This window comes from Phaenicophaeus curvirostris, chromosome 1 (genome assembly GCF_032191515.1).
Source record: "Phaenicophaeus curvirostris isolate KB17595 chromosome 1, BPBGC_Pcur_1.0, whole genome shotgun sequence".
Taxonomy (NCBI): domain Eukaryota; kingdom Metazoa; phylum Chordata; class Aves; order Cuculiformes; family Cuculidae; genus Phaenicophaeus; species Phaenicophaeus curvirostris.
This window is the reverse complement of record NC_091392.1, coordinates 65,644,099-65,671,722: the sequence shown is the minus strand read 5'-3', so window position 1 is coordinate 65,671,722 and position 27,624 is coordinate 65,644,099. Positions and strand designations below refer to the sequence as shown.

The following is a 27,624-nucleotide window of genomic DNA, read 5'->3' as shown; positions in this document are numbered from 1 at the left end:
TGCTGATTTAGGTACAACTGCTTCAAAAGTAACTTGTCAGTAGGAACAGGGAGTAAAGAAAGTCTGAAAGAGGAACTAAGGATTATATCTGCTAAGAAAGTTACAAAGCTTGTCAGAATCTAAAGAAAATGAACCATACTTATTTATAAAAAATTGCCCGTACTGGAGACAGGTCAAACGAAACACACATGATGTATGCAAACATTTGAGTTTCAGCACCAGGAAAAAGCAATTGGGCTAAGCTAAGTATAAGCTAAAACCCACGCATTTCATTATTCCAACTCATAGGTGTGAATAAGGCATCTCTTTCTACACTTTTCACATATTAATTCAATACTGCTGTTTTATCGGTTAGAAAAACAGAAAATGAAATCAGAACAGAGATGTAGTAAAAGATAATGCATCTCCCATGTATAGGAATAAAGTGTTTTGGTTATTCAACTCATTGAGATGAAACCCATATCTTTGCCTAGTGTAATTTCTGTCCCTTAAACTACTTTCATTAAAGGTCTACAAGTCCTGTTTCAGAAACAGGTAGCAAAAGAAGAATTTTTTATTCTTCATTATATTTAAGTTGCACTGAAAGCATATTTGTCCACAGAATGGAACAAGAAATTTATTTCTGCATTTATAGAATAAATGTACTTGAGACAACGGACATGTATCCATACAAGTCATGAAGTCATATGGAACACTGTCTCCCCAAAAGGAGGGCACAAAAAGTATAAAGAAATGTGCTCTTATCTAGGCATCCCAGATTGTACTTTTCAACTTCCCACGTAGAGGAACTGCTACTCCCAGCTGCTCTGTGTTCTAAAGGAGGTAAAAGCTACAACAGCTGAGACCACTGGAGTGAAGCCTTGGTGAGAGGTTGCTTGAAGTGGCTGTGCATGACTTCGTAGCTGATTGATTAACATTGACTCTAGTCCACAGGCTTCTTCTGTTTGGGCCAAATGCAACGCTGACACCCTCTGCAGCTCAGCACCAAACACCCTTTCCATTCTCCAACAGTTTACTTGCATTTCTGCATAAGTGCCGGTTTCTTTTGGCTCCAAAGACAGGTTCACCTGCAGGGTTTCATTTTTCGGTTCGACACCTTGCTGTTGATTTTCCCTTACTGCACAAAAGAGCTGGCTTCAGTACCTCTCTCACAACTACTTCTTTGTAGTAAACGAAACCCTTAATAATTGTATTTTGATTGTAGAGTTGATTAATTTTGACTTTGTTTAATTTGCGACCTTTGCTGAGATCTTTAGGGCTGGGAATTAGAGAGCACACTGTACCACTGTAGTTTGGACATTGTGGCTTTGCCAGTTTGTTTCATGCCTCATTTGTCACAAAACCTATGAAATTGTAGTCCAAAGCCAGCTTCATATTTTCCAAGGCAAGGCAAAAGTGTATTTGTTTTTACTTTAAATTAACATCTTGCTAAATTCATCTCATTTTTCAAAGTCCAAACCAAAGCCATCACTAACAATGGGAAACGAGCAAGCAAGACAAATCTAAGGATCAGCTTAGTAAAAGAGAACAGATTGCTTCTCTCCAATTACAGCACTGAAGTGGTAAAATAGGCGGACTTAATTTTAGGTACAGAAACATAGTAAACAAGAATTGAGGATGTAGAAAGGATCTGTATGAAAACATGCTAGAAAAGTGAAATAAATGAAGTATTTATCTTATATGCACATTTCCTATTAAACATTTGTGTCTCAAACAGTAAGATTTTTAAAACCTTAAAAACATAATATCTTCAGATTTTAATTCCTGACATCACTGAATTTCTGTGGCCATGGGTAAACGAGTAATTTCATGGTTTTGTTTTCTATTTACACCTTTGAGGATAATGGTAGTACTTCTCTGTTATTATAAAAAGGAAGACTTTGACATGTAAGATCTTTCAATGAAAAGAACTAAACTGCAAAGTACTATTACTAATAGTTGCATGACTAGTGTTTTTGAAGAAAATGCGGCTAGTAGGGGACATAAAGGCTTTCTCTGAATATCAGAAAATATCCTTGGCATCCTTCATAACCTAACCAGACCTATCCCTTTCAGCGTACTGAGGGCTTGAAAGGCAACAGGAATTTTGCAGTGACCTTGAACCAACAAACTGAATGATGTTTACTTCTTTCAATTAAAAAACCATTTCCTTTGCATGAAGAATACTCAAAATGGATTAACTGTAAGAGCAAAATTTCTGTTTAGAAATTGAATCTTCAAGCCAAAGTCAGTATTAACAGAGAGAACCAAACCCATAAGACATGTAGAACAAGCTCATAGCATATAATATATATATTTTTACAAACTTCATTTTTTGGTTCTGACAGAGATTAAATAATATGATTTGTGCTGAAGAATCACAACAAGATAACATCCTTTCTATCCTCAATTTCATCTATCCTACACCGTTAAAGCACGTTCAACTATATTTAAGACATCTGTGATATGTTGGTGCAATTTGTCTCTAAAGCCCTCCAGGGAACAGTATTCTACAGTCTCCCTAGATACTCTCTTCACTTTATTGAGATCATTTTGAATTCTCATCTTGCTCTCTGAAATGCCTGAACACTCACATTGGCATTTTGGTAATACATACCCTTTGGCTTGACAGCCTCTACATTAATGGACATTTTGAACAGTAGCAGACTTGGGAGAGACTTCTAAGGAAACCATAGGTTTCCATTCTGACAATGAACTGCTAGTTGTTCTTTTCCAGCTACCTGCTTATTCACTTTAGAGTAGTTTAATCAGGAATATAATCCTACTTTGTCGATGAGATAGTTCTGTGAGACAAAAACATAAGTCCTCTTGAGATTAAAACACATCACTTCTACTGTACCACTAAAACTATGACTGGCATACAGGGACACCTGGTTAATTTGTCATGATTTAGTCTCAATAAACTTAGGTTATCTGTTACTTAACACTTTACTATTGCGTACATGTTTACAAACAATATTGTTGACCATTTACGCCAAGAACTTTCTAAGAACTGAAGGTAGCCTAATGTAATCCTCGGCTGCTCAAAGTTACTTGCAGTAGTCATCTTTTCATAACAGTATTGGTGGCCTTCGATATTTATTCATATATATGCTAGCTCCTAGTACCAGGAAAGACAGTTCTCTTTATCCTGTAATCTGCATAAGCTGTGACACTAGATATTAGACCAGAGAGAAGAGACTCAATACCAATGACAGTATTATACCTTAAAGGAAGACACTTTTAGAGTGCTTAGTGTCATCTTTTAGGATTTCTAAATGAACAGTTCTGGTCCATTTTCATGTTTTTAACTCCTCTTACATGTAGTCACTTGCACTTCACACAAGATACCACCAGAAAAACCAACAACTTCCAAATCCTTCCACTACAAATTTTTCTCAGAAATTCCATAGAGATGCAGATAGGTGTTTTTTATTTTGCCTAAAAGAACTCAAAAGTATTGTTTGGGAAGGGAGAAAACAAAAAAGACATTTTGAATATTCCTGTATAGGTTAAATACAAAGATGGTAAGGACTGCCAATGACTTGACTCTTTTCTCCAATTTTTCATACACCCCTCCCACTTGTTGGCCTCTAGGACTGCAGGGAAGCAATTACTTGCTTCAATGGTTATTTCTGTAATTAAAGCAAAATTGACCTGATTTTCAAAAATGGAATTTCTGGTTACCTCCAAAAAATAGTCTGAAGTTAGACTTTGCCTTACTTACACCCCACAAAGTAGCACTGTTATTTTAAAAACAATGAAAGAATGACTCGTATATGCACAGTGGCCGTATGACCACACTGAACCTTTGAGACTTCCCTCCATGTATTTTGAACTATGTTGACGATGTCCGGATGGGATTTACAGTGGCTCAAAGCTACTATTGTTCACACTACATTAAATCTACAATATATGCAATGAGATACCATAATATTTTCACTTGGAACTTCTATTAACCCACAACTTGACTGTATTTAATGAAATATGTAGTGCTCATAGAATTGATTTATATGCATCACTATTTACAGTGCACGTTTCTAGGAGAGGAAAAAGCACCCTAAGGAACTCATGGTTCTTTTGACTTTAACAAAAAGTAAAAAGTGCCTGATTTGGTTTAGCTCAGTAACACCCCTGCAAGCCCCCAGAATCTTATAGCTGGATTAGGGATGGCGACAGGAATCACTGATGCAGCTGAAACTGCCAGCATAGGAAATATGCTATTGCTACCAATCCCATGCCAAAACACTGCTGTGTATTTTAAAACAAAAATCACAGTGGTATTTATGTTGGTTGTGCATATAAGTATACAGCAACAATAAAAAAGGCATGCTGAAGACCTAGAAACTTATTTTTCTAGTGTTGTTCGAGAAATAATTGGAGTGGAGTATTCATACACACAAGGGAAATTAACACAGATTCTCTTGGACAGATAAACCTTTGCTCAGAACTTCTGAATGTATCTTATTACACAAAGCGTATGTCAGAATATAGTACAACAGTGTTTTTCACTGGAAAAGGCATGCGGAATTAGCTAGCAGAAGGCAGTACATTGGTGCCCTTAGAACTACCTTACAAGCAATATGTTTTACATATTAGTAAAAATAAAACTATCCCTCTCTCGATTCCTCCTCCAGTTTAACGCTGGGTTAGCTGGGTATGTATTTCTAGGAAAAATAATCATCGGTCTTGTAATTCTTTTGGAGAAGATGATGTGTACAACATGCAGGTTATGGTAACGACAAAGTTCTCCCAAAGCAATGCCCTTTGGGCAGTAAAGAACATGGGCACTAATGACTTCCAAGAAATTATCTTGTGCTGCACCTGCGCTCTAAACGTGTTTTCAATAATGAACTAGAAAACTAAGAAAAGACAAAAAGGGTATTCATTCATTAATGCTAGGATTGTATAAGCCTAAAAAATGTATACATTTTAGTACTCTGTGTATGTATGCCAAGATCTCTACTGATGAGATCTTTCACAGCAATTTCTGTAAGAATGCTGTAATCTATTAATAGAAAAGAAAAACATAACAAAACTTGTGCATTCTTAACACTAAGGCTATACACTATGTTTTTCACTTTCTCCCTTGAAAGAGGTCTAATTTCTTTTCAGCATCTAGAAAACTATGTTCCAAGAACTACCAAAGGGATCACCTGCACTAAACCCAGTCCCCGGAAAACACATCCAGAAGAAAAAAATTATCTCCTGTGGAAAGGCATGGAAACCAGAGCACAGTGTAGGTAAATTCTGAGGAAGTTAATGACTGGATCTCCTTTTCCCGACTCCTCCCCACAACATTAATAGTCTTAGAAATTACCTAGTGGAACAAACCCCTTTAATACCACCTGGTGTACTTTTCAGCAGTTGGTCTTGCTTCCAGGCCTGTCATGGCTCATTAAGATAGCACAGTACTTTCTCTCTACAAGACTGTTCTCAGGGTGCATAGAATTCAAGATAAAACGATATACGGAGGTTTTTATCACAAGACAGAATGGGACTGTGATACATCATGCCAAGATTTTAGTATCCGAAAAAGCCACAGAAGAAAAAGTTTTTCAAGGCAAGTGAAGAGTAAAACCAAACCAGTCACAAAAGATAAACATCACTTCCCAATACTTAAAGAAACAGAGTAAACCACAGCAATCTCATTCTCTGTGTGTGCTCACAGGGGGCACCTTATATATGCAGGCTTTGCTAAAGGTTCACTTCTTTGCATTGTAGTTTATCTTTCTGTGAAACTTTGACAATACGGAAGGACAGAAAGGAAAATGGGCTTCATTCCTTCACTGTCAAGAGACAAAAAGGTGCAAGACAGATTATGTTTTCTCTTAGGCTTTCAGCTGGATTAAAAAATAATAGCAGAAGTCACCAAATTTGAGCATAACCAAGATCTACAATTACATTTATGAAAAGCCTAATGTTTCATTACAGTGAGGAGAACTGTGGTATTAAAAAAATATAGATTTCTGGCCTTTCAATAAACTTTAGCCTTAAAAGACACACAATATATCTGCACGCTGTCTTTTAGCTTTCCTATCAGATTTTGTGCAATTCCCTTGGAGATTAACAGCAGTTCCAATGTCAGTTTATTTCCAATTATTTAAACAAAATGTCTGTATTGTCCAATAATTAGAAATGAATAATTCTTCACATTTCAGACTATTGCAACCGAACTTTTTACAACTTAAATGTAAAAATCTAACTGGCTGACCGTGTATAATTGAAATAAACATAATAATTATATACTTAATGTTTGATAAGGCAATGATAATGAGATATTGTGTTCACTTTCACTATGTGCCCTGAAAAAGACATTTTAAAGAAAAAAAATCTAAGCTTATAGAAGACAAAAAGGGGCTGACGCATCTGCACTTGTTCAGCTTTGCCCCTAGTAAATCCTAGGGATATAGAGTGCCTCCTCTGGGATCTTAGCTTATTTAAATTCACACGAAGTAATTACAGTAGGCGCATTAGTACCATTGCCATGGTGGTCTGATATACCAAGGGGCTCAATGACATAATCCAGTTCAATATGATGAAGAGTTTGCACTGGGCCTTACATACCTTACAGATGCAAGGTTAACATATTACTGCTTTGTAGCACTGGTAACAAACGGGAAGTGACCCCAAATTACAGGAAAGACTGTTTATACATACAGAACATGCATGTACTTCTGCAACTAGGAATCACTTCTCCTCTGGAGAAGTACTGTTAAACCAGAGGCATAAACTATAATTTCTCTAATGAAAAAGAAGAAGAAGTTAGGTAATTCCAAGAAGATAACTTCTGATGAGCTGACAAGTTACCACTGGAGGGACATTGATGGTTTGGTTTTTTTTTTGTGCTGGTTCTGTTCACCATGGGTGTATATAACCTGAAATATTTTTGTTTGGTTAAACTGTTTGCTGTGTTTGAAATTACTTCACACCTCATCTTGGATCAACTGAAATTACTTTTCTGGCAAATAAACTATGTGCCAATTAATCAGTTTCTTTTGGACCACTTTCAATTTAAACCTCATACTCATACCTCCAGACAATACTGCTTTATTGCTGAAAGGATAAACTTTTCAGAAGATAAACCACCTCAGCTTCCACTGACTGCATTTTCAATTATGAGTGTTCATGTGTATGCGTGTGTATCTTTTTTATCTGATAAGCAGAAAATGAAAATGTGGGCTTATCAACCATCTACCAACTACTTTTAAGTGACTTGCATATCAGGCAGGAAAACTGCAGCAGAGATAAAGCTGAACAGTCTTCCTGCACCGCTCTACCAAGGACGGCATCTTATTTTTAAGAGTAGCCCTCATGTAGCTCTCAGCAGGCCTTCCAACTGCAAGATGAAATAAGAAAGGAAGACAATAAACAGCTTCGTTAGGCTACACAGGCCTGGTTCATCTCTGATCACCGCCTACACTCTGTACCAAATGAGAAACTATTTGTGGGACATATTCATGTAATTAGAGACTACTGTGATAAATATTCAAAAGACCACTCATGTCAAGTCACAAAAGGCATTTTTTGCCAGCTTAATTTTGAAACACAAGTTACGTTCTTTTATAACGATTAATTTATCTGTAATATCCTTGACTATTTTTAAAGAAAAAATAGATAGTAAATTATTCTTGGACAAGTAATAATCTTTCTGTTATGCACCAGCAGAATGAAGGATTCAACTCTGAAGCACCAACTACTTTATCTATGTCTGTATCTCTTGAATTACAAGGCTAGCAGCAATTGCAATTAGCAAGAGAAGGCATAATTCAGGAAAGGGCTGTTGTATACTTCTCTAGATCTGAAAGAATAGATTGAGAAATGCTCCAACTGGGACTTTTCAACCCCGAAGCAGATGACTAGGGAGAATCTTCTGGTTCTTCTGACCACAACAAAAGGCATGCCTAGTCAAAAAAAATGACAATAATAAAAGAAGTATCTCTTCACTACATGCAGACATAGTGTCTGTTCCTCTTCCCTGTAAGTGCAGTGTCCGCTGCTACGGTTTTGGCAATTGCATGAGCTCAGCCCCAGATTAGACTGTTTGCACTCGGTTATTTTCACACACTGCCAAAATTTGCTGACAACACCAGGAGAAAAAAAGGGAAAGGAAAACTGGTGAATTTCAACAGTTTATAACTCAGCTCAGCCTAAGCAGGTTTTTATAGGACAAAGAACAGAGATTTCTCTGTAGACAGCACTTTATTCCTGCCTAATTTAAAAGATTTGCTGTGAATGATGGAAACATTAGAACTCCTTAAAGAAAACATAACAAAACAAAAATCCTAGCAATTCACTAGTATTTTTATTACAGTGGATCATGTTTGGTCATCTAAATAGAGAGACCATTATCTACCTCTCTCATAATTATTTACAACAAGGTTTTTTTAAAGAAAATGAAAATATTAGACCTAAAGGAAGAGAGCTTCAAAATACGTAGTATTTCTTTAAGGAGAGAAATTTCTTCCTTGGAATAATTCACACTTGAGCTATTCTAGAGTGTATTCACGGTATTCCCTAAAGAGCGTGAAATGATCTTCTCAGGGTTACAGTCAGTAGTAAACACAAGCTCTACTCTATGAAACAGTATTTTAAATATATATTTTCAGTAATGTAATATCCAACAACTTCCTACTAAAACCCAAAGGTAACTTTCTGGAGTCCTCTTGTTGCCTTAACACTTTCTTTTAGTCCATATCTAGAATCTCCTAAAGCAGCATTTCCTAAGCTATTTTCTTGCACCCCTGCCTCATTAGATGGGTACAGAGCCCAGCCTGTTAAGCTTAGTCCTCAAATCTCAGATTCATTCAGTGCTGCTTTTGAGCACCCCAAACTTATGTCAGTGAAGTATGTCCTAAAACTTGGGAAATATTAAACTGTATCTGTAAAACAGCTATTGTTTTCCATTAAAGATACCAAAACCAGCTAACTGCTTTACAAAATTGACTACTCATTCAATTGCTGTTATTTTTTAGTTGAAATAGTAGGAAACATTTTAGCATTAAAAACTTTTTGCAGAACTAGAAAACAGATGACAAGAGTGCTTTTCATAGAGGGCATAGCCTGGGAAAGTAGGGCAATGAAGAATATACTGAAGTTTCTGTATAGAAATGTAAGATATTTAATTGACTGGAGGTCCTCAGTGGAGGTTTGTTTGCAACAGAGCCTCATGGTGAGGGCAAGTTTTTGAAGTCTGGAGCAGCTTTGGCAGCTTTATAGAGCTTTAAGACAGACCAGCTATGACTAAAACATGCTCGGCTAGTTAACTATACAAACATAATGTTTTTTCCATAGCTCTCTCCATGCGCTGACAGCATTACCATTTTCTCCAGTGTTCTTCTTCCTTCTGAGGAACAATGGATCTACCAGTTTATGCAGTTCCTGATACTACATTTCAGTACAACAACTTTCCAACAATAACTTACTCAGCTAAGAAAGGTCATAATTTAAAAGAAAGGAGTAGCTATATTAAAGGCTCTAGAGCTACACAATTCCAAATATATTTCAGGATATACTGTACACTACGGGTATATTTTAATGAGAAGGTTTGGCAGAGCAGTTTGGCAGAAGAAAGTACTGCCAAGTGATTGGATATGGGATATATCTCCAGTTGCTTTGGATTCCCACATCACCTTAAGAGCTATTCTTCCCATACCCCAATACAACAACTCTCAAGGCAGTCAAATTTATAGCTCAATAAATTTTTTTATTAAAAATAAAAAGTGTGGCTTTTAAGTACTGCAATCTTCCAATGTTTTTATGCCAGCTCTAGATCAGACTGCTGTAGCTGAATATGAAGCTCGAGAGGTTTGGCCCACTTTATACAGCACTCCTAAGTTAGATTTTCAAGATCTAAGCCACTTCTCTTTCCATTTTGTAACAGCTGTTTTTCTATCCTTTCATAAAAAAAAAAAAAAAAAAAGAAAAGGAAAGAGGCTAGTGTAGAAAAGTTAAATAAATAAATAATAGCTCACAAAACCACAGTGGAGGAACCACTGCTGGTCCTGCCAATAAAAATGTTCCTTCTCTTCAGGGCTGGCTAAACAACTGAAAGTGTTTTAATGAACTTCTGGCAGCACTATCCATCATTGCACTAAATGGATTCATGTCTCCCTTAACTGAGGATAACTATTTATCTATAATGCACGGTCAAAAATTAGGAAGTATTTAAGCCTTTTATTTAAGCCTAATTCCTCACTTTTCCCCACCTCTTCAAAGCTTGATTTTATTCAGGCCTCACTATGTAAAGATGACAAGAGAAGTCTGATTGATAAAGCACTTCAAACTCTGTTCCAGTGCTAATGAATTGTGTGCCTGAGTTCAAAAAATACTTTAGCCAACTAGACACCTGCAGTCTGATTTCAGCATTGCAACTACTTGACATTATGTTTATCTCTTCCCTCTTTCCTTTTTGTCATTTGTTACATTGACCCATGTCCTACCTCGAAGTAGATTATAGGGTACTCAAAGCAAGACGGCACATTCGTAAGACACGTAAAATAAATAAGCCCCAATAATTGTTTAGAATCTGTGAAGATGCTATCACGCAAATAGTAGTCTACAGTAAATGATCATAAGGAAGAAAAGTTTTTGAACTCTAATAATAGCATGGAAGTAATGTAGGTAATCCCTGGTCAGAAGTCACTTTTGAAAGCTCAGCTGATTACATAGGTGGCTGCTGTCTACAGTGACATATTCCTACAGTAGCTGTCTTCAGAACACCAGGAATCAGAGGAGAATTCAGAGATATAAATAAAACATGCTTACAAATAATGAAAAGAAACACTTACTTCATCTCCAGGACTTCCTCCAAATGCTTCCTTCTTTCAGCTCGCAGGTTGGTCAAATGAGTTTCCTTCTCAGCCAAAGACTGCTGTGTAGAGGATAGTTTTGCTTTCATTGACTCCAGCTCCTGCTTAACCTTCTCCATGGCCATCATCAGCTCTTCTACCTAAAACATTTTTGTGAAAGACAGGAGGAGAGAAAAATAATGTAATGTGATCAACTGGAACTTCCTACCTGTCACAACTAAATTGGAACACAACAGTTGCCAGTACATGTAGACTGGAAGCAACATCTAGTGCTGTGGACAGTAAGTCTATATATAACTGAAGCACCATTACAGGCTGTGAATTAACATAGTCTGGTCACTAGAACATTACCATTACAATACCAAATTACAAATCTTCAACTCTTCACTGTTTCTGCTTTAGATAACATACCACAAGGATAAAAGAATGGCCTATATGCATTAAAATTAGCCCACAAAAATGCTAGGTATTAAATGGAATACATTGATAAAATACCAAAACTATAAAAATTTTTCTCTGTAAATGATGCCTAACAAAAAACTACCTAAGCACTTTCAGAATGAAGATTATCTTTCCAAAACAGGGAGAGGTCTGAGTTCTCATGAATATGTAAGTAAGACCACTTCTCTCAAAATATCTGTTTAACAAAGCTTATAGGCAAGTTTTGTGCGTAAGCAACATAAAAGACATTCAAAGAACCGCTGATGGCATTCAGGTACAGCAGAACAATGCTCATGTCTTCAGCTAAATGGGACAGGTTCAGAATTAACATGATTGTGAATTCCAGCATAGATACTACAGGCACACGTAGTCACCCTTAGCAAGTTTGCGGATGACACTAAGCTGGGTGGAAGTGTCGATCTGCTGGAGGGTCGGGAGGCTCTGCAAAGGGATCTGAACAGGCTGGACCGCTGGGCAGAGTCCAATGGCATGAGGTTTAACAAGGCCAAATGCCGGGTCCTGCACTTGGGGCACAACAACCCTATGCAGTGCTACAGACTGGGAGAAGTCTGTCTAGAAAGCTGCCTGGAGGAGAGGGACCTGGGGGTGTTGGTTGACAGCCGACTGAATATGAGCCAGCAGTGTGCCCAGGTGGCCAAGAAGGCCAATGGCATCTTGGCTTGTATCAGAAACGGCGTGACCAGCAGGTCCAGGGAGGTTATCCTCCCTCTGTACTCGGCACTGGTGAGACCGCTCCTCGAATCCTGTGTTCAGTTCTGGGCCCCTCACCACAAGAAGGATGTTGAGGCTCTGGAGAGAGTCCAGAGAAGAGCAACAAAGCTGGTGAAAGGGCTGGAGAACAGGCCTTATGAGGAGCGGCTGAGAGAGCTGGGGTTGTTTAGCCTGGAGAAGAGGAGGCTGAGGGGTGACCTCATTGCTCTCTACAACTACCTGAAAGGACGTTGTAGAGAGGAGGGTGCTGGCCTCTTCTCCCAAGTGACAGGGGACAGGACAAGAGGGAATGGCCTCAAGCTCCGACAGGGGAGGTTTAGGCTAGACGTTAGGAAAAAATTCTTTACAGAAAGGGTCATTGGGCACTGGAACAGGCTGCCCAGGGAGGTGGTTGAGTCACCTTCCCTGGAGGTGTTTAAGGCACGGGTGGACGAGGTGCTGAGGGATATGGTTTAGTGTTTGGTAGGAACGGTTGGACTCGGTGATCCGGTGGGTCTCTTCCAACCTGGTTATTCTGTGATTCTGTGATTCTGTGATATCTTATTTTGAACTTGGAGCAGGTTCTTTCTCAGCTAGAATTTATCACTGACTGACATGCAAAACCACAATAAACGCTCAAGTGTAGCTACAAGTAACATACAAAAATCTCTGGATATTCTTTTAATGATTTTATAATAATGCTTGACAGCACACATTACTTTCAGTTTCTTCCATACAGATTTTCTTTATTACAACAGAGTGATCATAAACAATTTTGTAATGTGCTTTAAATGGGGGAAACTCAGGTGCTAGTATTGCACATAATAAAGCATTTATATAAATTTAGTATGACAATACAGCAATGCACGGCATTTATACCCCCGCAGAACAATTCACCTGGAAGTGAATTACTGAAATGATATTCTACTTGCGTGGTTTTACAAAGAGTTGGGCACATAATTCACTATACAGGTGCTGGAGGATGGAAGGATCATACCACTCCTTGCTTTAATAAAACCTGTACTCCTAAAGGCAGAGCTAATGACTCAGGACAAACAGATAACAACACTGGATTTTGTCCTCAATCAGTGACAGAGGAAGAAACATTGCAATTCAGAATTAGCAGATTTATAAAAATCTATTGCAGACATTGTGCAGAGCTTACTGCAGAAAGCGTATCTACTTCCACTAAAATGCAGCTGACAACAAACTTTCTTCTTAGGTCCAGAAAATTAAGAAAAATTTAAAATATGCAACTATTCAAAATGTATAGCAAATAATTCATCTAGGAATCAAGAAGCTGTAGAAGAATTTCAGTGACACATAGTCCAAAATGGCTAGCAGGCATATAATAACCAAATTTTTCCTACCTTCCTAATGTTTAGTGTGAAAAAAAAGCCCAACCAAAACCAGAAACTAGGTAAATTTTTAAAATAAACAAAGAGAAAATGTCAAAAAACAAAATAGAGAAATATGTCACAGAAGAATGCAAAGAAAAACTGCAGAAACAAAGAACAGCGAAATATTGCTAGGATGGAAACTGATGCCTAGAAAGAGAAAAATAGCAACATGCTGGGGAAGTGAAGGTGTACTGGTGTATCAACTTATCATGTATCAGGTTCTGCTTCCTTTGGGCGGATCAGAATTACCTACATAAACATTTTCCTTCAAACTGAGAAGGAAAGAGGTATACCAGCTACAAAACCCTCTGCTTATAACAGAAAACAACCTCAACTAAACAAGTCCCCAGCCAATCTCAACAATCACACTGGCTTGTGTCAATCTGTCAGTTGCCAAGATAAAACAATCTTTGAAGAAACATCTTTTCCATAATCAGGTTTGAAAGATTTCTGACATCCTTCATTCCATTCCCAGTCACCAAGATTTGTGATGCTAGCACTGAGGGGCTGGTTTGCTTGATGCAGATCTGAAGCATAACAACGCCGTGCTGTTAAGAAGACACAACAGAGTAGAGGCTGGTATCTAGGCCAAGGCTCCTAGTGCTAGGAGGCAAGATCTAACTCTGCAGGAGTACTTTGTAGTAGTGGTTATTGCACGTACTTAATCTTTTTCTCATTGCCCTGCTTGCTAATTCTTTTAATTCTAAAGTTATATTCTGTACTTTTGCAGGTTAAGAGAAAATGGATTTAATCATGTATTAGGAATGGCTGGAATGCAAGTGGCTTTTAAACCGTGCCAACAGCTTCGTTTACAGAACTGTCATTACCTTCTATCCTCTCCAACAAGTACCATTTGTCACAAGACTACTACAGACAAAGTCCACCAAAATAGTGATGACTGTATTCACAATAAAGACTTCATTGTTCAGATCCATCAAGTTATAGATATTCCATGGCACCATTTCAATTAAACTTCTACAAAACAAAACATTTTATTTGGCAGCTTATGAATCTTAGCGCAGACCTGTCTGTATATGTCCCAGTAAGCGGCCCTGTGAGAAATGATACAGGAATATTAGCTGAAAGGAAACTGCTTGCAAAGCACATCTAATTTAGACTATACAAAAATTTTCAAATCTAGCCTTGATTTTTTCTCTCCTGAGAGTGGGCAATTATATAATAAAGAAAAAATATTTGCCAAGAACCAGAGTTCTGGCATGCTGAGACATTTTCAGAGACATGCTGCTGACATTTTCAATTTAACTGCAGGTAAGCTTGTTCCCTGTCAGTTATAAATAGAAAGTTTCCACTTCAGAAGGTGTTAAGAGTGCACTCCTGCTCCTCTTTTCTCACTGCTCAAATGATATTATATAAAATACAGAATATCTGACTATCTATGACTTACCTGTGATTCAGTTCTCTGTAAACAGGCCTGAAAGGTCTTAATGTATTCTGAGGAGGATGGATCAGCAGAGAACTTAAATAGAAACTGTTTTTAGGTCATAAGTGACAGCTTATCTTTAAGAAAGAATATGAAGGTGGATGAAGTTTCCATTAGGGTGGATAGTTTCTGACAGACTGAACACACTATGTGAAAGAGGGCAAACTACGTCAATTAGAGCAGTATGAGATTCAAAAGCAGTAGAAAAAGGAGACATCAACAAAGGACAATTTTTTTACATAGTATTATGTGCCCTTAGTAAGCATGGAGGCAAGGAGGAAAGGAAAGGGAATACAGCAGAAGTTTATCTACCATGTCAATGGCAGCCTGTAAAGAAACAGAAAAAATCATAGAATCATAGAATAGTTTGGGTTGGAAAGGACCTTAAAGACCATCCAGTTCTAAACCCCCTGCCATGGGCAGGGACACCTCCCACTAGATCAGGCTACCCAAGGTCCCATCCAACCTGGCCTTGAACACCTCTAGGGATGGGGCAGCCACAGCTTCCCTGGGCAACCTGTGCCAGTACCTCACCACCCTCATGGTGAAGAAATTCCTCCTTACGTCTAGCCTAAATCTGTCCTACAGTTTATAGCCAATTTAGGACGTAATATCAAAAAATAGAAGCCTTTTTCAGGAGCCTATCTATGATCTTAACCTTCCTGCTCCTACAACCTCTAATTTCAGGCTGCTGTGATGCAACTGTACACCAGAAAACACGCTACTGCATAGACATATAGTTACCACATTATCTCCAAGTACGTGGTGTTTCTGGTAAGCTTTTCTGGCCACTGAGTAATGTGAAGTCAGGGACTTCCAAAGAGCTTAGTCAAGTTCTCCAAAAGTCAGTAAAGTTAAGAAAGGGATATGCAAAGTATTAATGAGGCTAGGGACCGTACTAAGCTCTGTACTAGCTCCTGGAAAGATTACTGATGATCAGGATAGGCAAGCTCAAACTCTCACTTCTTACGTGAGGAGAACTAATGCACTACTGAAAATTTTTGACATGCAGTAGGTAGTTCAGGCCAGGAAGAAGGCTACACCAACAGACATAGTTGGCATTGGTTACCTCTTAAAATCAGCACCCAGAGACTCCAATACCTAAAGTCAATCCAGACAGACAGGCCAACTAAAGAAGCTCAGGATCCCCAAACCATTTAGTGTGTTTAAATTACAATGTAGTGGCAGCTACACTTTTCTTCCCATTGTGAACGTATTCCTCAGTGATGGATCACCTGAAGAGAACTTCTCTACTGCAGAGAAAATTGAAAAAGGCCTCTATAACCCTCTCAGGAAGATAGTTGTGGAGCTTAATTTTCTGCTTACACCTTTTTAGAAAAGCAGAGCAATTTTGGGTCACCAGCCAAGCAACAAAGGCATCATGAATGCTGGTAACATGATGTAATTCACTGCAGTGGTACTGTGCAAACATAAAGAGGCAATAGACAAAGTCATCAATATGGAAAAAAAAGGCGGGGAGGGAGAAAGCAAAGTGCTATGCACTTAAAAATAACACTTGCAGGGGCAGATGATCAATTCTAAAATGGTGACCCATGCAATCCACTTTTATATGCTATGTGCATATAAAGAAAGAGGAAAAAGCTAGAGAACAACCTCCATATACACGGCAAAGGAACATTTTCCAGTCTCAAGTTACAGGACATGAACGCATCCATAGCTCAAATGTATGACTGGCTTAATTAATATTTATTAAGGATAGCAAATCACTGGTACATTATGTAAAAATGTTAGATAAAGATTTTCCTCATCTGTAGATTAACAATCTTTGCAGAATAGACTGCATTTCTCTCTGTTATTAATTTTTTTCATAGAATGGTTTGAGTTGGAAGTAATGTTTAAATATCAACTAGTTCAACCCTCCTGTCATGGGCAGGGATGTCTTTCATCACATCATATCGCTCAAAGCCCCACCCAACCTGACCCTGATCAATTCTACCGACGAGGCATCCACAATGTCTCTGGGCAACCTGCGCCAGTGTCGCACTATTCTCATAGTAAAGAATTTCTTCCTTATGTGGATTCTAAATCCACTCCCACTCACTTTAAAATTGTTGCTCTTTGTCCTGTCACTACAGGCCCTGGCAAAAACTCTCTCTCCATCTTTCTTATAAGTCCCCTTTATACATTGAAAGGCCACAATAAGGTCTGCCCAGAGCCTTTTCTCCAAGGAGGACAACTCCAACTCTCTCTGCCTTTCTTCAAAGGAGAAGTGTTGCAACCCTTTGACCATTTTATTTGCCCTCCTCTGGACCTACTCTAACAGGTCCATGTCTTTCCTGTGCTGGGGACTTCAGAGCTCGGATCAGTACCCCAGGTGAGGTCTCACAAGAGCTGAGTAGAGGGGCAGAATCACCTCCCTTCACTTGCTGGCCATGCTTCTTTTTACACAGACCAGGATAGAATTGGCTTTGTGGGCTGCAAGAGTATATTGCCTTTTTCATCCACCAGTATCCTCAAGTCCTTCTCTGCAGGCTTGCTTTCAATCCATTCATCCCCTAGTCTGCATTGATATTGGGGATTGTCTTGAACCAGGTGCAAGACCTTGCATGTGGCTTTGTTGAAGTTCATGAGGTTTGTCACTGATTTAGCTAAGGTTTCAGTCATCCAGATGGTCCAGAGTATGGGTTCATCTTGTTATTTTCCCTTCCTCATTCTTTTTTTCTTCTTTTGATCAAGCTCAAAAGACTGCACATAAGTCCATAATTAAAGGCTTCAAAGGCCATGGCAAACAGACTTGACTATACACTAAGAACTCTACTCCTGAACTGGAGGTACAGTACTTCAGGTGCAGTGATACAAGGAAAACGTATAATTTATGTTTAATTACATGCCTGAAACAGACACATTTTTATGTTCCTGATTTAAGGAAAGAAATTTGTTTTCTTTCAATCTACATATAGACACAGTGGGCTATGGGTTAGCTGCTTATATTCATTATTGTGTTTCAAAAGTTCCAGGGGGAATACAAAATGATGAAATTTTGGAGAATAAAGATACAAACACCAATATGAAAAATTAATTTTCCACAAGCATTATAGAAATCAATCACTAGAGAGCTTATTTTCAAAACCACCTCAGTAGGCTAAATTGTATATTTAAAATTATTTGCTTTCTGAATATAGGGCTTTCTTATATAAATAAGAAATAAGCATTACAAGACAAAATGTACTGGAAATCTGTACTCTTGCCCAGAATGAATTAGGCCATCAAAACAAAAATTCTTGCAATTACAAGTCAGTGTTAAGAATGCTACAAGGACTGAAAAAAAAACCCAAACATTTCTTATAAAGTGCAACTCTCTCTCTCAAAGGACTTTCTCCTCCTTTTAGACAGCTCTTGAGTATTTAAAATATTTTTCATTTCACTGTGTACGTTATCAAAATGATAAAAGGACTGAAAATTTCTGCACTGTCTTTTACTTAGTTGAACTGATCAGACTGAGGACAAAGGGAAGGGAAAGAAATAGACATGAAAAGAAAGACAAAGGCAAGAGTCCTGGCTCCAAGCAAACTTGTTTGGATCCCAGAAAATTTTCCCAGAACAGATGTTAAGACATGGAAAAAGCACAGGCCAGACTTGGGACTTAAGTATGTAATTTAACTGCCTCAAGTAACATATTACAGAGAGAAAGCATTGAGTCTGACATAACTTGGATTGCCAGCAAGACCAGATGGTTTGCTTAAATCACAAGCTAATAAACCTTTACACAAAATAAGAGGGAAATGAATTATGGTTTCATCATAGCCCCATTTTTTGTTAAGGCAGAAGAGTGGCTTTAGGTACACTTAAAGACTGTATCCAAGACCCTTAACTAAATTCTTGGCTATTCTGAATTAAGGGAACAACTTTCAAATCTTGTAGATATCGGGAAAACTGTTAATCATAGCTTTTTGAGAGCTAAAAATATCAAAAGAAACCCGGAGAAATAAGTAAGCAATAACAAGAAAAAAAATCCTACAGCCCCCACCCCCTGATAAAATTAAAATGTAATTTCTGCTTTGGAAGACAAAGACAACGCTCAACTAAGAAAGGAGTAAAAGCTCTACCCCATTGACAGCAGAAAGGTATAAAGCAGAATGGCTCTGCCCCATCATGGGAGTTCTGGCTCCAATTCAAGCCCTTCTTATTCACTACCAGTGCATGAATATGCACATGCCTGTAGGTGGACAGAGGAATGCATCATGGTTACTGGCTCCTCGGTTACAGAATCAAAGAATGGTTTGGGTTGGAAGGGACCTTAAAGATCATCCAGTTCCAACCCCCCTGCCATGGGCAGGGGCATCCCACTAGATCAGAATGTTCAAGGTCCCATCCAACCTGGCCTTGAACACCTCCAGTGATGGGGCAGCCACAACTTCCCTGGGCAACCTGTGCCAGTGCCTCATCACCCCCATGGTGAAAAAATTCTTCTTTATGTCTAGTGTAAATCTGCTCCTCTCCAGTTTATACCCATTGCCCCTAGTTCTATCACTACAAACCTTTGTGAACCATCCCTCCAATGAAAATGTGACCACCACTAATCCTTTTGATGGAGATACATGAAGGGTTGAGAGCCTTTAATGTAACCTTCATTCTGTAATTGTAGGCACTATATAGATAGGTTAAGATGAACAGATGTTCACCTGAAGAGTGTTCTTTCCTACACCATCATTCTATATAACTGCTTCATCAGTTCAGTGTCATCACTGTTAACAAACATTGCCATAAGATTCTATGCAGACAAGTTTAAAACTTGTATTTTCTTTTTTGTCTTCACATGTTAGAATTCCTTAGTTGAAGATCCTATCTAAGGACAACTGGAAATAAAGACAGTAGAATATTGTCCAAAAATCCAGATTCTTCTATACATCATGTCTACCTCCATCCCAGAGAGGACGCCAGGTTACCAGCACCCCTTTTGCCAAGGTGAACTGTGTATAATACTGGAGGAACTGTTGCAGACTGTGCACACAGAGAAGAAGAGTTCTGTTTAGCTCACGATAAACAGGGAACTTGGTGTCAAGGCTGTGAAAATGGCTGGTAGATTGTCAGCTCTCCAAAGAAAAGGTAGGATCTTTTGATCATCTGTAATACACAGCAGTTATTTTAGGGATGAACTTTGTGTTTCTTCATATTCATGTGTGGCATTCTTACATCCTTCTGCCTTTGTTTTTTAGGTTGTCAGGTTTTTGTACATTCAGCATCACAGTGTTTTCCTGTTTAACAGAACTGGTACCACTGTAACATGCTTACATTATTAATTAGCAAAAAAGGAGAAGAGAAAAAGGAGAGAACAAAAGACTATAGTCTGAAAAGCTGCAGGATACTGCAGTTGAATGCAAATTTTCTTATCACTGTGAAAGTGAGACACTTACACAGCTGATGTCTCTTGTTTCCATGAGTTGGTCTCTCAACGAAAACTTTCATTATAAAAAAAGCATCTGATAATGAAGAAGAGTTAATGCTCTGTATTGCTCCTTACTGTCTCCAGTGATGGTTCTATGCAACAAAAAGCACTAACATTAGACTGATCATGTGTTTGACATTACCATGTTACTCCTGCAGAACCTACAGAAACAGAAATGCAGGAGTCTCTGTAAAGAACTAGGTTACTTGAGTATTAAGAGTGCTTTTTGCTCTTCCTCTGGGATCACTCTGCTCTTACACGCAGGAGAAGGAATCAAAACTCACAGATATTTGGAAAAGAGAACACTCCTCCTGATCTGCCAGACTTCATGACTGAATAAATCACAGCTGTGTCCCATTAGGATGTTTGGAGGTAACTCTGACAGCTAGTTAGTATCTCCGTAATGAGGGCCATAAGCCATGTAAATAAGCAACAGCCTACTGCTGGGGCAAGAGCTCTTGAGAAGGAAGCAATAATTGCCTCTGCTTAACACATACAAAATATTTGAGTCAAGCCTGGAAAAAATAAATGAAAAACTGATTTTTGATTTCTACTGAGGAGAAGAACTTGTCATAATTTCTGGTATCTGCATTTCCCTCAACTGGAACCATTATTCAATGAAGTATTCTCATTATCTTTTTTAACCCTTACAACCATACCAAAGGAAGCTGTCCTGTTTTATTTTACATGGATCTACAGTCTTACGAAACTGTCCTGTGTTTCATCTTCTGTGGCTAGCAATGAATCTTCTCCAGCACCATGGGAAGAGAGCACTAATCACTACTTCAAGGAACAACAAACAAACCAACGGATAACAAACAATCTTGCAAAAACTTGTATTTTGATCACCATTTAAAAATCTCTACAGAGGCAGAGAGACTAGAATTCAGCACCGTTAGCACATTCTGCACACACTCGCTTAGCACAACTGATTATATCTGAAAAGAATCTTAAAAACTATGGTTAATTTGTGGTACTCCAGCTACAACTGTAAATGTGGCTATCTTCAAAATAACCTGATCTTTCTTAGGGTATGCCTACTCTGTGACTGCTGCTAAGGCAGCAATAGCAACCAGGCCAAAGGAAGCCTTTCAGCTCAGACTAATTGCCTAAGGACTTCAGCCTTTTTTACAAGTCTTCTGTAGACCATGCTGATTTCCATTTTGCTGCATTTTAGACAGTTTCAAGTTAACTAGGATATGTCACCATGGCAGACAGCTAAGACGTAAATGAATAATATTCTTAATAAATATTTAATGTTGTGCTACACAGCACAGTACAGATTGATTCTCCAAAGAGAAAAATTCTGGGATGATATATTAACTCACTACAAGTAGTGAAAAAACGGCATGCTAATTCTACATACAGTTTTAACACTCTTCCCAAAAGACATTAAGGATCACGAACATAAATACATGAAAGCACAGTTATTTTGTGAAAGCACATGCATTGCCACAGAAGGGTTGAACGTGGGGCTAACTGAAGAACTACAGGCTCACTGGCAAACTCAGGAAAGTTTCCACGCCTACTAACTTGTGGAAGCAAGCCTTTAGCATTGTAATTAACAAAACGCAAATAGCAGAATCTAGCCATAATAACTAAAAAGCAACCCCACTGTACTGAGCCAGCTGAACTCAGGCTGAAATTTGGAGATGGAAACTGATGGTAAACAGCAAAAGAGCCAAGTCTGGTAGCTTTTGTGTGAATGGGAAATGTTTCAAAAAGAAGAGGCATCCTCGATTTAATGAGCCTCAAGTCCGTAATTCTTCTGTGTTTTTCTGTATAGGAGAATGGTCTGGAAACGAATACAATTTTTTTTCTGGCACCTCATGGATCTTTGGGAAAAATAAATTATGTCAGAAAAAGAATATACATTTTTAAATTTATGAATGTACAAATCTAATGAACTTTTCTAATGCTTTAATTTACATACTATTATTTCATGCTTGCAAGTAATATCACAATGAAAGAACACAACGGAAAATGGAAAAGAAATTCCAAATGAAAAAAGCCCCAAACTAGGTTTAAACAAATATTAACACAGATATTTGGTTGGGTCCTTACAATTTCAACTAAGCATTAACGTAACCAAATCTGCATGACTTTCTTCTTCAAGCCAGACTTGAAGGTAACTGAAGGCTTTGATTTTCTGTTGAGCCACAATAAATAAAATACTACCCAGAGGTAGATACTTTAGAGAATTATATAACGGGTAGGGACATGCTGATGTAGAGCCTTGTCAAGAATATTTGACTATAATAAAAGGTGTAATGTGAAATCAGTATTTATCTATTAAACATTAAAAAGGGATAAAAATCCAGACAAAATAATCTTAAAATTGGCATTTGCACCATATCTTTATGTAACAGTTTGCAACAGTATTTCTAATTTCTATAAATGAAAAAGTGACTTATATAGAAAATGCTCAATGTATAGTTTGCACACAGATTAATTACCTTTCAGTGTCCCAGTTCTCCTAAAATTCATCAAATTTTGCCCCCTTTACAACCTTAAACAAGTGCAACAAATTAAGCAGAATCAAAAGTTTTTCAAAATTTTTTTCACCTGTAACATTAGAAAAAAATTCCCGTGCGAAAGTCTTTCAGCATGATTTTCTATTCATCAGCTTTTTTCCTATTCATTCTTCTATACTGGAGGCAAAAAAATATATCCCCCAAGGCCCCATCTAGGCACAGCTGAAGAATTGAAGACAGAAAAGAATAAAAATTCCACTCTGTTACACCTCTTAAAAGGGACATTACTGCATACAGAAAGAACTACATACTGAATCACTCTCCATGTAAGGGGTGTGACTCAATACAAATCTGGGTGTCTTTAAAGGAACAGGCTATGTAATCCATTTAAATGCCTGGGGAGCAGTAGTAACTTTAGGGAGAAGCAGTGCTTCTAAAAATGACTGTAAACATATCCATTGACAAGGACACACTGTGCGGTCAACTTTATGGAGTCAAAATGCTTTCTCTAACCAAAGAAAAAGAATCAGAGAAGAAAATGAAAAGAAACCCTTCCTCTTGAAAAACAATGGCAAGACTATACTTCAGGCTGACAACTGAGTTAAAAAGTTCTTAAAACAATTTAATTTATACCACTAAAAGAAACAAAAATGAGATATAGCACAGATTTTTCACTTACTATGAATTAAATATGCAAATGACTTTGTAAATGCATGTGTATACACACACTCAAAAACTAAAATTAGTTTGGCAGACTTATATAGAAAGGAGCTTTGCGAAACATATTTAAGAGAAGTTAAGCCAAAGAGAACAGAGAAATCAGGGGAAAGAAAGGAGGCTCCAGCATCTTCACCACAAACCTTACCTTGGATTACTGCCCTGATCTACAATGACTTGGTTTATCAAACTTCCCATCAGGAGACACAGAAGACAAAAAAACATCCATTGAAAGAAAACTGTCCAGCATTCGTGACAGAGCAGTCAGAACTCTGACATTTCTAAGGTGCTCAGAAAACACCTGTGGATAAGTGGTTCATGAGAAATTCCACTTTATATTTTCTATTTACAAGGATCTGTAGGAAGTAACTTAATGTGTCAGAATTCATGCTGTGAAATAATTCCGACACTTAATGTATTTTAGAAAATATTTTAGATCTATTTCAGTAACAGAATGCTGAGCAAAAAGGTTATGTGTTTTAATTTATTATGCATTTTTAGAAGGTACTTGATAAGATCCGACATATAAAAATTCTGTTGTAAACGTAGTTTCTATTCTTACAAGAAAATGTAGCCTAAGTGATATATATACTAGAAAGTTAGAACAGGACCAGAATGGTGGTCTGATGGAAGTGCAAATGAGAAGTTGCATTCAAACCTTGACTTGAGTTGCTGTACTGTAACTTGCAGGTAAGAGAGAAAAGACTCTTGAAGGCCATACTCTATGTTCAAAATTCTGCAGATCTTGTACTTACTATGGGGAAATTCAGGTCAACGGGGGACAGATGGGGAAAAAAGGGAAAACTGTGAAGGAGGTTCGCGTTGAGTTATTAGCATCTCGCATGTATATTTTTCCCTGATAAATAGATATGGATTTGAAGTAGGCATATATGACAGAAAAATACAGGAGTCTTCTTATCAACACTTTCACATAAGATACTTAATGGAAAGAATATTAATACCTGCTGAATAACTTACAAAGATTACAATAATAAGCTGAATAACTTACAAAGGAGCAAAGAATTAGCATAAGAAAATACATTTAAACAAAACATTACAATATTCAGTATTTTATTTTTCCTGAAAAGGTAAGGCAGAGAAACCTGCCCTGTGTAGGATAAAAATGAACATAGATAGAGGTGTTCATAGGTCTACATACTTAACCTCATTTAAAATTTCCCACTGAGAATTGTAACTTGAATAAAGTTAATGGAAGGTGTCAAGATCAGGCTGCCAACTTAGAAATTTCAGTTTAAGTAAGAAGGAAGTTTACTTAAAGAAGGAAGGAAGGAACAGGTAATGGCTAATATTACATGGATTTATTTACCGTAACATTTTAGGGTAAGGAGTTAGATCTTAGCTGATACTACACACAGGCTACAATTAAGGCGGAGTTGGTATTCATGAAAGAACAGAGCTGCACTATCTATCTTGGTTAATTCAGAAAAAGTGCCTGTATCCATATTTGGTTTTGCCACCTCTGACAGGAAGAACTTTATAATACAAGTGTTCATCCAAGAAATCCTAACTTCAGCCTTAGGGAAAGTACTTAACAAGAAGTCTCCATATACTTTCTGACCTCTGATCTAGAGGGCTAAACCAGTGGTATCATCCACAGTTGTACCTAACTCCACAGCTATAAGGAATTTACAGTAATATTTACATACAGGATTCAGCAGGTGCACCAACAAAACCAAGTGCATATGTTAGAAAGAATGAACTTGAAGAACTTTCAAGTCTCTATATCTACGTAAAAATCCCTCATCCGATTTCTATATGGCAGGGTTTCTATTATATAGAATAATAAGGTTAATAAAACTACGTCCAATCCAATGGGTGCATTGCTACCAGCAGGAAATGCTTGATTTTATTTTTGTGATTGTGACAGAAAGAACAGGTCTAAGATCCTGAAATAAACAGAAATCTTTAGTTAGCTGGTGACAACTTGCCACATACAGATTGTGTATTAACACATTTAACTCACTGCCACAGTTCATACACACCGCCTGGATATTTTCAAACCCAGGACTAAAGAAAGAAAGATTTTAATCTGAGAACTATGAAATCCCGAGTAGCTTAATGGACACTGTAATTCAAATACAAAGCCTGTAAAATCACAGGAAATGGCACATCATGAGATGATGGAGGGTAGGATGGCACAACACAGGGCTACAAAACCAACATTAAATATTGGGGTAGAGGTACACACAAATGAGATGTCCTCATACCTTGAACCACTTAAAGCCAAAATGGTTGACCTCATGCATTGATTCATTAAACAGCTTCAGACAGGCAATGAAGTGGTAGAATGATAGAAAACAAGAAAAACAGAAGAAAGAAAAAGCATGCAATTAAAAGCATATTATAATCAATTTTGACAACATTAACATTTTAAAAATCAGACATATCACTCACACTTGGTCTAAGAATGATCCTAACCCATTATTGTTTGTAAGAATCATAGGATTTGCCATTAATATTGTATAGAAAACAAAACTTTGCATTTAAAACTCTAAAACTATCTAAGGGTGTCTTTAACAATTCTGCAAAGAAACTCCATAGAACATAATAAAACAAAGAGAGCATTCTTTTAAAGTAATTGAAGGACTATGAAATGAAAAATATTTAAAGAAAAGTCTCCTCCTCACCCTGGGAAACCAGTTACATGATGTCATTCTATTATTTCACTGTATTTAATTGATACCAAAACAAAATCCTACTGCACAAAGTGAGGCTCAGCAGCATTCCCAGTGCTGTGGATCTATGCAAAAATCTTTCATGTAAAGGTTGCGCCCATTTGTGCAGTAATCTTGTCTGTAGATTCCATCACTTCAATTCTACTAGCATACCTGTTTGCAAATTAATCAAATGTAAGCTATTAATCCTTCGCAACTGTACTTCAGATACTACTAATCCCTTCAAAATAAACACACTCAAAACCCTCGCTCAAAAAATCAGTAAGCCTTACGCCTCTTGTTCTGCATTTCCAGCATAGACATCACAAACAGGTGAATTCTACAAGCTTCTAGGTGCCCAAAGAATATTAAAATGGTCACTTTGTCTTGTGACAAAGGAACTAAAACATTATGACATTCTAGGCATCAAATCACATACTACCTTGTTTACTTCTGTATTTCAGTGTAGAATCTGCTCCTTTGTGAGGCATATATTTTCCTTTCAAGAAGTTCTGATCTTTGATGTGGTATTCATTACCTAGCTAACATTTCTATTTCCAGTTTTTTAAAGGCTACAAGCAGTTTGGAAAGAAGGCATCATTGAAAGTGAACAACATTGCAACGTTGTATGGGATCTTAGGGTACAGTAATAGGTTATCCTCAATATGTCTATCAGCTAAGAGCAGAGCTTGACTCTAGCCTAAAGACAAACAGCTGCTTACTTCTTGAAACTTGGAGTATTACTAAGATACTTATATCTTCTTTTTAGTTAAAGTATGTGATATGATAATACATGTTGGAAAAATCCACTTCAAACATTTTGAAGTGCATTTAGTCAGAACATTTTTTATTTAACTAACAAAGGAGGAGATCACTCCATTGCAATACAACTGCCCAAATGTTCTTATTTGCTGACTGCAGTCAAAGGACACTAAGAAACACTGAAGAGGCTCATGAAAAGCACAGTTAAGAATGCCAGGTTCTGCTTCAAAAGCTTTTTGAAAAGCTCATGGGATTTTATTCACTACTTGCAGTATGTTTTCTTGATGATTACTTACATGAGTTAAAATCAGGCACACATGATTCTTCAAAGTATATCATCAGTGGCACCAAATCAATTAATATATAAAAGTTTACGCTCGTGGCTTCAACACACAAGTGCGCACTTTCTGCGTGTATTCTTGGCTCAAGCCAATGTTTCTCTTTATCCAGTTATTTTGCATTGCAATGAGACGATGGTCCATAAACAAAACTATGCTAGTAAAAATCATTGTGTTTAAATACGTTCAATAACAACACGGTGAACCCAAGTATGCTTACACATAGGAAGATGACAGGAAAGTCAGATCAGAAGAGTTGTAATATTCTAAAGCTTAGGATACCTTATAGTTCTTCTTAATTTCAAGAAAATCTTACCTATGAAGTCCAACTTATCTTTATGGCTTTGCAGACTATAAGTTCCGTTACCAAATGTTGGAACAGAGATGCAAGATCATCAAACAAAACCAGCTGTGTTTCACAGTAAAGCAGGGAAAATAGTACTTCACTGTCTGGTTACTTTCCTAAGA

The 27,624-nt window shown here is 37.5% G+C and overlaps 1 protein-coding gene across 11 annotated transcripts in view; it reads right to left on the bottom strand.

Annotated features, from left to right (window-relative positions):
- ERC1 (ELKS/RAB6-interacting/CAST family member 1) overlaps positions 1-27,624 on the bottom strand; it is a 306,998-nt gene that overhangs the window by 97,138 nt on the left and 182,236 nt on the right. For 9 of the 11 annotated variants that reach the window (XM_069860940.1, XM_069860924.1, XM_069860891.1 and 6 more), the window contains one exon: positions 10,770-10,930. In XM_069860940.1, the coding sequence (XP_069717041.1) occupies positions 10,770-10,930 (161 nt within the window). Of the gene's footprint in view, positions 1-10,769; positions 10,931-25,609; positions 25,664-27,624 lie in introns of all 11 variants that reach the window. The other 2 variants (XM_069860869.1, XM_069860880.1) reach the window with 1 other exon arrangement.